Below are 11,914 nucleotides of genomic sequence, written 5' to 3' on the forward strand. Positions count from 1 at the left end.
TTCGCATGCATAAGGCACTTTCCTGGAACTCTGTGAATTGCTTTCCCCCACCCTGAAGCGCAGCAATACGAAGATGAGAGCTGCCCTGACAGTTGAGAAGCAAGTGGCGATAGCCCTGTGGAAGCTTGCAACACCTGGATGCTACCAGTCAGTCGGGAATCAATTTGGAGTGGGCAAATCTACTGTGGGGACTGCTGTGATTCGATAGCCAATGCAATCACTGATGTTCTGCTATCAAGGGTAGTGACTCTTGGAAATGTGCAGGTCATAGTGGATGGCTTTGCTGCAATGGGTTTCCCTAACTGTGGTGGGGTGATAGATGGAATGCATATCCCTATCTTGGCATCAGACCACCTTGCCAACCAGTACATAAACCACAAAGGGTACTTCTCAATGGTGCTGCAACCACTGGTGGATCACAAGTGACGTTTCACCGACATCAACATGGGATGGCCGGGAAAGGTGCATGATGCTCAGATCTTTAGGAACGCCGGGCTGTTTGAGCAGCTGCAAGAAGGGACTTATTTCCCAGACCAGAAAATTACTGTTAGGAATGTTGAAATGCCAATAGTTATCCTTGGAGACCCAGCCTACCCTTTGCTCCCATGGCTCATGAAGCCATACACAGGCAGCCTGGACAGTAGTGAGGAGCTGTTCAACTATAGGCTGAGCAAGTGCAGAATAGTGGTAGAATGTGCCTTTGGACGTTTAAAAGCTCGCTGGCACTGTTTGCTGACTAAATTAGACCTCAGCGCAACCAATATGCCCTTTGTTATTACTGCTTGCTGTGTGCTCCATAATATCTGTGATAGTAAGGGGGAGATGTTTATTATGGGGTGGGAGGTTGAGGCGAATCACCTGGCTGCCAGTTTTGAACAGCCAGACACCAGGGTGATTAGAAGAGCACAGGTAGGCATGCTGCGCACCGGAGAGGTTTTGAAAACCAGTTTCATGACTGGCCAGGCTACGGTGTGACAGTTGTGTGTGTTTCTCCTTGATGCAAACCCGCCCCCTTTGTTGACTTTAATTCCCTGTAAGCCAATCACCCTCCCCCCTTTGATCACAGCTGGCAAAGGAAATAAAGTCACTACTGTTTTGAAACCATGCATTCTTTCTTTATTAATTAAAAAAAAGGGAGATAACTGATAAGGTAGCCTGGGTGAAGTGGGGGAGGAGGGGAGAAGGGAAGGAGAAGGCCACATTGCTTATTGTAGCCATACTACAAATCAAAACTGTTTGAATGACAGCCTTCTGTTGCTTGGCCATCCTCTGGAGTGGAATGGCTGGGTGCCCGGAGCCTCCCCCCGCCCCCGTGTTCTTGGGCATCTGGGTGAGGAGGATATGGAACTTGGGGAGGAGGGCAGGCAATTGTACAGTGGATGCAGCGGCGGTCTGTGCTCTTGTTGGCTTTCCTGCAGCTCCACCAGATGCCTGAGCATGTCTGTTTGCTCCCCCATTAGCCTCAGCATTGCATCCTGCCTCTTCTTATTGCGCTCACTTAGTGCTTTCCTGGACTCTGCCACTGAATGCCTCCATGCATTCAGCTGTGCCCTATCAATGCGGGAGGACTGCATGAGCTCGGAAAACATGTCATCGCAAGTAGTTTTTTTTCCGCCTTCTAATCTGCGATAACCTCAGGGTCAGAGATGATAGGGGAAGCATAGAAACACTTACACCTGCTCTTTCACAGTGAATCAAGTAATTCACAGCAGACACCACATGTGCTTTAGGTACAAGGTCGCCTTTTGCCTTTCATATTGAGCGCCTGCTGGTATGGTGACACATCACACATGGCTGGGCAACAGAATTCAGTTTCCAGGCAGCCATGGTAAACCAAAGGGTATGTGGGTTTGGCTTCTAACACCTTCATAACATGTGGGAATGTTTTCAAACTGCAGTGCCCTCCTTTCCCATAGCAAGCAATGCCGGTTGGGTTTGCCAGCACAAACCTTCCCCCCACAATCTCCCCTCTGCGTGGCTATTTGGGATGATCCCTTCACCCCTCCCCCCGTCACATGGCTATTCTCAGGGATGATCCCTTTTAGCCAAGCGCAAACAGCCAAGCATGAACGGGGTCCTTTTACTGTTCCCTTACAAAAATTCCCCTATTTCAACCAGGTGACCATGAATGATATCACTCTCTTGAGGCTAACATAGAAAGATATACACTGAATGTTGCTTGAATGCGACCAAAACCCAGGACCATTCACTGCCATGCTTTGTGCTGCAATGATTCCAGACTACTTGCTACTGGCTTGGCGTGGTAAAGTGTCCTACCATGGAGGAAGAAATACAGCAGCCCTCCCCAGAAACCTTCTGCACAGGCTTTCAGAGTACCTCCTGGAGAGCTTCATGCAGATGTCCCTGGAGGATTCCCGCTCCATCCCCAGACACGTTAACAGACTTTTCCAGTAGCTGTACTGGCCGCGAATGCATCCCAAGTCTTCAGGGCAAATCAAACATTAAACACTATTGCTTTTAAACCCTGTACTGTAGTTACAAATGTGAACTCACCAGAGGTGCCTTCTCCACCTTCAGGGTCAAGGATCCCACCTTGGGAGGGTATTGGCTCCAGGGTGATGTAAAGGTCCTGGCTGCTGGGGAGAACAAATTCACCGCTTGCCTGCTGCGCATTCTCCTCCTCCTCCTCTTCCTCATCCATAAAATCTTCCTCTGTGTTGCGTGAGACTCCCCACTTGCAGGTGTCCATGGACAGTGGTGGGATAGTGGGAGGGTCCCCCCATAGAATGCCATGCAGCTGATCATAGAAGCAGCATGTTTGGGGCTCTGACCCAGAGCAACTGTTTGCCTGAGCTCCTTGATTTTCACGCGGCACTGCTGTGTGTCCCTGTTGTATCCTCTGTCCATCATGCCCTGTGCGATTTTGGCATATATATATTAGCATTTCTTCTTTTTGATTGGATTTCTGCCTGCACAGATTCTTCTCTCCATACAGCAATGAGATCCAGTGTCTCCCGTTTACTCCATGCTGGAGCTCGTTTGTGATTCTGGGGGGACTGCATGGTCACCTGTGCTGTTGAGCTCGCCACGCTGACCAAACAGGAAATGAAATTCAAAATTTCCTGGGACTTTTCCTGTGTACCTGGCTAGTGCATCGGAGTTGAAAGTGCTGTCCAGAGCAGTCACATTGGAGCATGCTGGGATAGCTCCTTGAGGCCAATAACGTCGATTTGTGTCTACACTACCCCAAATTCGACTAGCAACATCGATTTTAGCACAACTCCCCTCGCCGGGGAGGAGTACAGAAGTTGATTTTAAGAGCCCTTTAGGTCAACGGAAAAGGGTTGCTTGTGTAGACATTCATTATAAAATTGACCTAATGCGGCTAAATTCGACCTAACCCTGTAGTGTAGACCAGGGCTAAGACAGATAGCTAGTTAGTTCCTGCCTATAAGAGCTTACACCAGAGACCTGATCCAAATCCCAGTGAATAGAGCTGGTTGAAAAGTGCCAACTGCTTTTCACAAGAAACTTCCAAAAATATTTCTCTTTTCCTCAAAAATTCCCCTATTTTTTCTCCTCCCTTTGTCCTTCCCTCCACCCCCAGTGGCCAAATAGAAAAAGGAAAAGTGAGAGGGTATAAAGAAGAAGAGAAAAGGAGGGTAGGGAGTGGAACCAACTGAAAAAAAGTTCACTTTTTACATAAAAAACTGTTGGTTTTTTTTTAATATGGGAAATGGCCTTCACCCAGTGAAAATTCTGGTGGAAAATTCCATTCCTTTAATAAAAAAAATTAGTGGGTTCACAGAGATCTTGACTCTCCAGTATTGCCAATCTGACATTTCCAGAAGCATTAAAATCCACTCTGAAAAAAGTTTTCGCAGAATATGCAGCTCCCCTGATATTGTAGCATTTAAATACAATTCACTAGATAGCCTGACTTTTTTTTTTATTTGCTCCACTTGATTAGATTTCAGAAGAACCATAGGATGTCCTGGTAGTTACTGACATATATACATACCGTTCAATGGTTTCATCTGTGAGTGAGAGAGATTTTGTGATGATCGCCACCCCAAAAAAAGGAACAGGTTTTAGCATTTAACATTATTTTCCTTACAGATCTCTCCAATGATTTGCACTAACCTCTTCCAAGACTTATGAGCAAAGTGGGTATTTTTTCTATAAAGCTAGAGGTCAGGTAGGTTTCTCCCAGTCCCTCCACTTCCATTTACCAGAAGGAAATCCCGTAACTATGATCAGCCTTTATTTTTTGTATATGGAAACACAGAAGGAAATCTCAGTTTTAAAATCTTTGAAACTTCTCGCTTCAGAGAAGAAGACAAGTATCAGTCAAACACAATTCGCTGCTTTAAAAGCCAGCTGCCCACAACAGTGGTTATTACAGATCCCACTGCTTCAGTGATGAAGACATTATTATTATTTCTTATCGGTAGTGTGTAGAGGCCTCACCTGAGATCAGGACCCCGCTGTGTTTTACAAACACGCAGTAAGAGACAGTTCATGTTCCAGGGAGCTTGCAATCAAAATAGAAAAAGAATGTGAGAAGGCAGTATTATTTATCCCCAACCTAATTTTAGGAGCCTGGCTTTGGGCTTCCATTTTTTAAAATATTGGCCAACAGCTATTGGGTTCTTAGACTGTCTGAACTGAACAAATGTTTTGCTGTTAAAGATATATGGCCCCAATATGCTTGCTCTCTTCACAGATATCCAAGAGGGAAAGAGGGTAGACAAGAAGCTCCTCCAAAATGCCCCAATGCAGGAGCCCCACCCCCATCCACACCACCCAATAGAAGAGAATGGAACACAGCGTTTTCTTTAAGGATGTCTCACTGACTAGACGTGTGCAAGAATGAGAATTTCCTTTTTGTGGGGGAAAAAAAACCAGAATTTTTGTTCCAAATCAGAAGGGGGGGGGGGGAATTTTTCTGCTAAATGGAATTTTCTTAAAAAAAATCATTTTGGATCGATCAGCATGATTTGTTTCAATAAAATCCAAATGTTTTTATTCTGATTGTGAAATAAATAAAAAAAATACATTTTGAAATAAGATACCAGAACATTCCATTCTGGTCACTCTTGACATAGAGTGATTTGGCATCACCAAAATATTTCTTTCCAACTTTTTTCTTAAATGGAATGTTGTCAGAATTGACACATTCTTGTGGAAAGTTTCCCGTTCTATAAAATGGCATTTTCCAATGGAAAAAACATTGTCTGAAAATTTCCAATGAGCTCTTGCTGATTCTCGGTCATGTTTATAACTTCAGGCACAAGAGACTGAATTTTCAGAAGTGCTTAGCATCCACAAGTCCTCTTGAAGTCATTGCACCTCTAAAAATCAGGACAGATGCCTTTCAGAGACTATGCACCTCCACGCCATTTCCATTGTATGCACAGGACTTAAAAATACACTGTAGACCAAGCTGTATTTCAATGATCTTCCTTATCTGGGCATATCTCCTGATTACACATGACTCTAGGCTAATTATATAATTTCACTAATGTGGTTTACATTGGGCTTAGAAAGAATTATTCTCTTTTTTCAACAGTGAAAAAGCAAACCAAGTCTTTATGAACATGGTCATCTGAGATAAAAATTGTTTGGGGTCCACGCATTCCACATAAAGGCAGAAATTCTCCTGACCAAAGTTCATGATCATACTGTAGCTATGGTAAGCAAACCATTCAGGATAATGTCATCTAGTTGTCTCACATCAACTTCCTATTGTTAAAGCATCTGTAGCTGCTACCGGACTCTTCATCAGCTTAAAGTGATTAAATCCTTTCAAAATAGGAAATTTCCATCCTCCAGCCTTGTTGGCTTTATTTTATAGCGATCTATGTACTTTGCTGTGTGGAAGTGCCAGCTGAGGAAGAGACAGTCCCTTGCTTGGTGAGCTTACAATTTTAATACACAAAGAGTGGGAGAAGGGAAGTATTATCCGTGTTTTACAGATAGGAAGCTGAAGCACAGAGAGATTAAGGCCTGGTCTACACTAGGCGTTTATGTCGAAGTTAGCGCCGTTACATCGAATTAACCCTGCACCCATCCACACTGCGATGCTATTTAGTTCGACATAGAGGTCTCTTTAATTCGACTTCTGTACTCCTCCCCGACGAGGGGAGTAGCGCTAAATTCGACATGGCCATGTCGAATTAGGCTAGGTGTGGATGGAAATCGACGCTAATAGCTCCGGGAGCTATCCCACAGTGCACCGCTCTGTTGACGCTCTGGACAGCAGTACGAGTTCGGATGCTCTGACCAGCCACACAGGAAAAGCCCCGGGAAAATTTGAATTTGAATTCCTTTTCCTGTCTGGCCAGTTTGAATCTCATTTCCTGTCTGGACATCGTGGCGATCACAGCAGCACTGGCAACGATGCAGAGCTCTCCAGCAGTGATGGCCGTGCAGTCTGTGAATAGAAAGAGGGCCCCAGCATGGACTGATCGGGAAGTCTTGGGTCTCATCGCTGTGTGGGGCGATGAGTCTGTGCTTTCTGAGCTGCGCTCCAAGAAACGGAATGCAAAGATCTATGAGAAGATCTCTAAAGACATGTCAGAGAGAGGATACAGCCGGGATGCAACGCAGTGCCGCGTGAAAATCAAGGAGCTGAGACAAGGCTACCAGAAGACCAAAGAGGCAAACGGACGCTCCGGATCCCATCCCCAGACATCCCGTTTCTACGAGGCACTGCATTCCATCCTCGGTGTGGCCGCCACCACTACCCCACCACTGACCGTGGACTCTGAGGATGGGATAGTGTCCACGGCCGGTTCCTCGGACATGTTAGGGGACGGGGAAGATGAGGAAGGAGATGAGGAGGGCGAGGCAGTCGGCAGCGCTCACAACGCTGATTTCCCCGACAGCCAGGATCTCTTCATCACCCTTACAGAGATCCCCTACCAAGCGTCCCCAGCCGTTACCCCGGACACAGAATCTGGGGAAGGATCAGCCAGTAAGTGTTGTAAACATCTAAACATTTATTTTTAACAGAACAGGAATATTAACAATTAAAAGAATGGGTTGTTCATGATTACTTTGCCCTAGGCACTTAACGGTTCAGTCATGGGCAGTGCAAGTTTTGAAAAAAAAAATCTAGCAATGTCCGGTTTTCCGTGATTGTCCTGCCCAAGCCGCTCTACTGTTTAGTCCCTGCTACTGCAGCTACAGTAAAATGCGGTCTATATGTCCGGGGATAGAGCAGTAATCCTCCTGGGACATCTCGATGAAGCTCTCCTGGAGGTAATTTGAAAGCCGTTGCATGAGGTTCCTGGGGAGAGCGGCCTTATTGGGTCCTCCGAAGTACGACACGTTGCCGTGCCACGAGACTATCAAGTACTCGGAAATCATTGCTCTGCACAGCAGGGCGGCATACGGCCCTGGTCTTTGGAGGCTTTCCCGGAGCATTCTCTCTCTCTCGCTCTCAGAGATCCTCATCAGGGTGATGTCGCCCATGGTGACCTGCTTTGAATTAGGTAGGGGAATGTTAGTGTTGGGACTGCTTGCCCGTTCCTTTACAGAACTGTAACCGCTGGTTTGCAGCCACGCGGTGGAGGCGGGAGAGGGGCAGCCGAAAGGGATCGTTCCCGGGGACAGCCGCGAGGGGGTGGGACAGGGGCAGAGTTCCCGCTTGCCGGATTGCTGGCAGCAGGGACTGACATTGCTTTAAATGTGAAATGAGGCCAGTGGTAATATAAAAGTTTTAAACTGCCACAAGTCTACAGCTTACCATGTCTGCCTGCAACAGAAATTCCGTTGTGCTGCCCCGCTTCTCAAATGTGCTGTGCAAGACCCCAGGCACTGAATGCGAAGGCCGAGAATTCGACCTTGTGCTGAGTGCGCATGTGATAGGTGCTGTGCATGGTCTTGTTCACAGAGAAAGACTATGTTCTTTGTTCACAACTACATTTATCTTTCTGAGGAATTCACTCCCTTTTTCCCATTTCCACAGCCCCATCTGCGACTGTCTCACAACCTAGCCTGGCATCACACTCCCAGAGGCTAGCGCGGATTAGGCGTAGGAAGAAGAGGACACGGGAGGACATGTTCTCGGAGCTTATGGCCTGTTCCCAAGCCCAGGCAGCACAGCAGACCCAGTGGCGGGAGAACTTGACCCAAATGCACCAAGCAAACATAGATCAGGAGGAGAGGTGGCGGCAGGAAGACCATCAGGCGACTCAAACGCTGCTTGGACTACTGAGGGAGCAAACAGACACGCTCCGGCGCCTTGTGGATGTTCTGCAGGAACGGAGGCAGGAGGACAGAGCCCCGCTGCAGTCCATCTCTAACCGCCCTCCCCCGCCACCAAGTCCCATACCCACCTCACCCAAAGTGCAAAGAAGGAGAGGCGGCAGAGTCCGTGCTAACTCTCACTCCACCCCTGCAGAGAGCTCTAGTAGCAGAAGGCTCTCATGCCCCAAAATTTGAAAAGTTCTTTCCTTCCCGCCTGACACAAGCCCCTGTCCAAGTTTCACCTCCCAGTTCCATGTGTAGTTGATAATAAAAAATACATTTCTGTTAACTACTGTTTCAATCATGTTCTTTTGGAGGAGGAGGGGAAAGGGGGTGGTAATTGGACAGGACAGTCACCTTTGGCAGGGTACATAGGCGGGGGCAGGTACAGCAGCAGGGCACATACACAGTGCAGTGATGCAGTGACTAGTTACCCTGGTTAGTCTGGGAGGTGGTTTTCATGTTATGTGGTGGGGGGTGGGTTGCTCTGTGACTTTGTGGCGGGGGAGGGCAGTTACAGATCTTAAGCGGCGGTCCTTATGCAGGATCACAGAGCCACGCAGCAGGGGATCTGTAACCGTCCTCCCCCTGCCACAAAGTCACATAGCCCCCCCATACACACAGTCCCGATCAGGAGGGGTGACAGGCTCCGTTGAAACAACCATCCCACCGCAGCGGAGCCTGTCAATCCTTGAGTTTAGAAGCTTCATTCACGTCACTACACTACACCCGCTCCGCACCACAGTCTGCGTCCCAGTTTTAAAAAATTCCCGCGAAAACAGTATTAAAGAAAACGGTGTGCATTAACAAAGTAGAACTATTTTTATTTCGAAACGTCTGTTGGAAGGGGGGGTGAAGGGGGTATGTAACTGGATAGGATAGTCAACATTAACTGGGTAAAGAAACGGGGGCAGGTTCAGCTTCTCTGTACACAAACTTTAAAGTCACAGGTTACCCTGCTCACTCAGGAACTTTGCTTTCAAAGCCTCCCGGATGCACAGCGCTTCCCGCTGGTCTCTTCTAATCGCCCGGCTGTCTGGCTGTGCGTAATCAGCAGCCAGGCTATTTTCCTCAACCTCCCACCCCGCCATAAAGGTCTCCCCCTTGCGCTCAGAGAGATTGTGGAGCACACAGCAAGCTGCTATAACAATGGGGATATTGGTTTCGCTGAGATCACAGCGAGTCAGTAAGCTTCTCCATCTCCCCTTGAGACGGCCAAAAGCACACTCCACCACCATTCTGCACTTGCTCAGCCGGTAGTTGAAGAGTTCTTTTTCAGTGTCCAGGGCGCCAGTATAGGGCTTCATGAGCCAGGGCATTAGCGGGTAGGCTGGGTCCCCGAGGATGACTATAGGCATCTCCACATCCCCAACAGTTATTTTGTGGTCCGGGAAGTAAATACCTTGCTGCAGCCATCTAAACAGACCAGAGTTCCTGAAAACACGAGCGTCATGAACCTTGCCCGGCCATCCCACGTAGATGTTGGTAAAACGTCCCCTGTGGTCCACCAGTGCTTGCAGCACCATGGAAAAGTAGCCCTTTCGGTTAATGTACTGGCTGGCCTGGTGGTCCGGTGCCAGGATAGGGATGTGAGTTCCATCTATGGCCCCACCGCAGTTTGGGAATCCCATCGCTGCGAAGCCATCTATGATCGCCTCCACATTTCCCACGGTCACTACCTTTGGCAGCAGTACATCGATTGCCTTCGCTACTTGCATCACAACAACCCCCACGGTAGATTTGCCCACCCCAAACTGGTTCGCGACTGACCGGTAGCTGTCTGGCGTTGCAAGCTTCCAGAGGGCTATGGCCACTCACTTCTGGACAGTCAGTGCAGCTCGCAACCGGGTGTCATTGTGCTTCAGGGCAGGGGACAGCAACTCACAAAGTTCCAGGAAAGTTCCCTTCCGCATGCGAAAGTTTCGCAGCCACTGGGATTCATCCCAGACCTGCAGCACTATGCGGTCCCACCACTCAGTGCTTGTTTCCCGTGCCCAGAATCGCCGTTCCATGGCATCAACATGACCCATTGCCACCGTGATGTCCTCGGCGCTGGGTCCCGTGCTTTCTGAGAGGTCTGTGCTACTCTCAGACTTCAGGCCATCACCGCGGTGCCGTAGCCTCCTCGCCTGACTTTTCTGCATCTGCCTCAGGGAAACCTGTATGATAAGCTTCGAGGCGTTGAGAGCGGCCACAACTGCAGCGATGGTCGCAGCGTGCTCCATGCTCGCAGTGCTGTGGCGTCCGCGCTGTCAATGACTGGAAAAGTGCGCGAACTGATTTCCCGCCGGCGCTTTCAGGGAGGGAGGGCGGGAGTGATGGACGGATGACGACAGTTACCCAAAAGCACCCTCGACACATTTTGTTACCCAGAAGGCATTGGCGGCTACACCCAGAATTCCAATGGGCAGAGGGGACTGCGGGAACTGTGGGATAGCTGACCACAGTGCACCGCTTCGAATGTCGACGCTTTCACCGTTAGTGTAGACTCACAAAGTCGAATTACTGTCCTTAGTGTGGACACACACGTTCGACTTTGCAATATCGATTCCAAAAATTCGATGCAAGTAAAATCGAACTACTCTCGTAGTGTAGACAAGGCCTAAGTGATTTGCTCCAGGTCATACATGGAATCTGTGGCAGAGCCAGGAATTGAATCAGTCTCCTGAGTCTCAGTCTAGAGCTTTAACCACCATACCATTTTCCTTCTCAGTATGACTTAAGACACCAACATCAATAAAGCACTACATGGGAGGAGGCAGGAGGAGAACAACAGAAATCTGAAAACCAGAAAAGTTTCAGTTCTTTAGCGCAGGAACCACCCTGCAATTCCTCCCCTCCCCTCCCCTCCCCTCCCCACCCCACCCCACCCCACCCCACCCCACACACGGAGTTTTTCTTTCATCAGAAAACCAATCTAATTCTGTGATAAATTTCAAATGAAAGAAACACTCTTAGTTTATTCAAATCTTCCATCAAAAATAGGCATTACAAGTATTATTGTTCACTGTTTGTATTACCGTAGTGCCTACAAGTCCTGGTCAGGGACTAGGGCCTCATTGTGTTACAAACAGAGAACAAAATGACAATCCTGGTCTCAAAGAGTTTACAATTTAGGTAGCGTTTTTCGACCTGTTCCACCCAACATATACCACTGCAAACAACTTCCCCCGCTCCCTCTCCTCTGGATTGTCGCTTGAACCTGATATTTCCCAAATGATTTTTGGCTCAGCACTGGTTTGCAGTTCTCCTTTTGAGAAAGCAAATCATTTCCAACCACATATGGAGTGGGGTTGGCAGTGGGGACAGTGAAAGGGCAAAACTCATATTCATCTAGCTAATCAGTGTCAATCTCAATGCTTGTGAGATCAGCAGGACTCTCTCTCCTCTCAGAAGAAAGGCTTTTAAACAACTTGTTCTTTTTTATTTTGTTTGTTACCGTTGCATACTAGAGAGTTGAAGAATCCTAACTATTTTGCTCCTCTTGTAGTTATTTGGTAACCCATTTATTCATTTCCAAAGTGCGATAATATTAACTTACCCTCTCCTTTCTGACAGTTACATTGCTTTAGATAAGATCATGACTGAGAAAAATGGAAAAAGACTCATATGATACCTCAGGATGAAGTCCTCCAATAGATGTTATATTTAGGATGGGATTTTCAAAGAGCCTGGGAGTTGGTGTCCGACTCCCTTA

At 47.8% G+C, this 11,914-nt stretch overlaps 1 protein-coding gene across 1 annotated transcript; it reads left to right on the plus strand.

Annotated features, from left to right (window-relative positions):
• Window positions 1-5,961: 5,961 nt before the first annotated feature.
• Window positions 5,962-8,432, plus strand: LOC135981543 (myb/SANT-like DNA-binding domain-containing protein 1). Its single transcript, XM_065584458.1, has 2 exons — window positions 5,962-6,940; window positions 7,937-8,432. Exons 1-2 carry the CDS (start codon window positions 6,364-6,366, stop codon window positions 8,410-8,412), a joined length of 1,053 nt encoding a protein of 350 aa, XP_065440530.1. The 5' UTR covers window positions 5,962-6,363; the 3' UTR covers window positions 8,413-8,432.
• Window positions 8,433-11,914: the final 3,482 nt, after the last annotated feature.

The sequence above is a fragment of the Chrysemys picta genome, chromosome 2, assembly GCF_011386835.1.
Source record: "Chrysemys picta bellii isolate R12L10 chromosome 2, ASM1138683v2, whole genome shotgun sequence".
NCBI classification, from domain to species: domain Eukaryota; kingdom Metazoa; phylum Chordata; order Testudines; family Emydidae; genus Chrysemys; species Chrysemys picta.

What these genes read in the sequence shown, in the direction of transcription:
- LOC135981543 (XM_065584458.1), top strand. Translation starts at nt 6,364, where the DNA reads ATGCAGAGCTCTCCAGCAGTGATGGCCGTGCAGTCTGTGAATAGAAAG. An exon ending in ATCTGGGGAAGGATCAGCCA is followed by an intron (nt 6,941 to 7,936) that starts GTAAGTGTTGTA and finishes CCATTTCCACAG; the next exon opens with CCCCATCTGCGACTGTCTCA.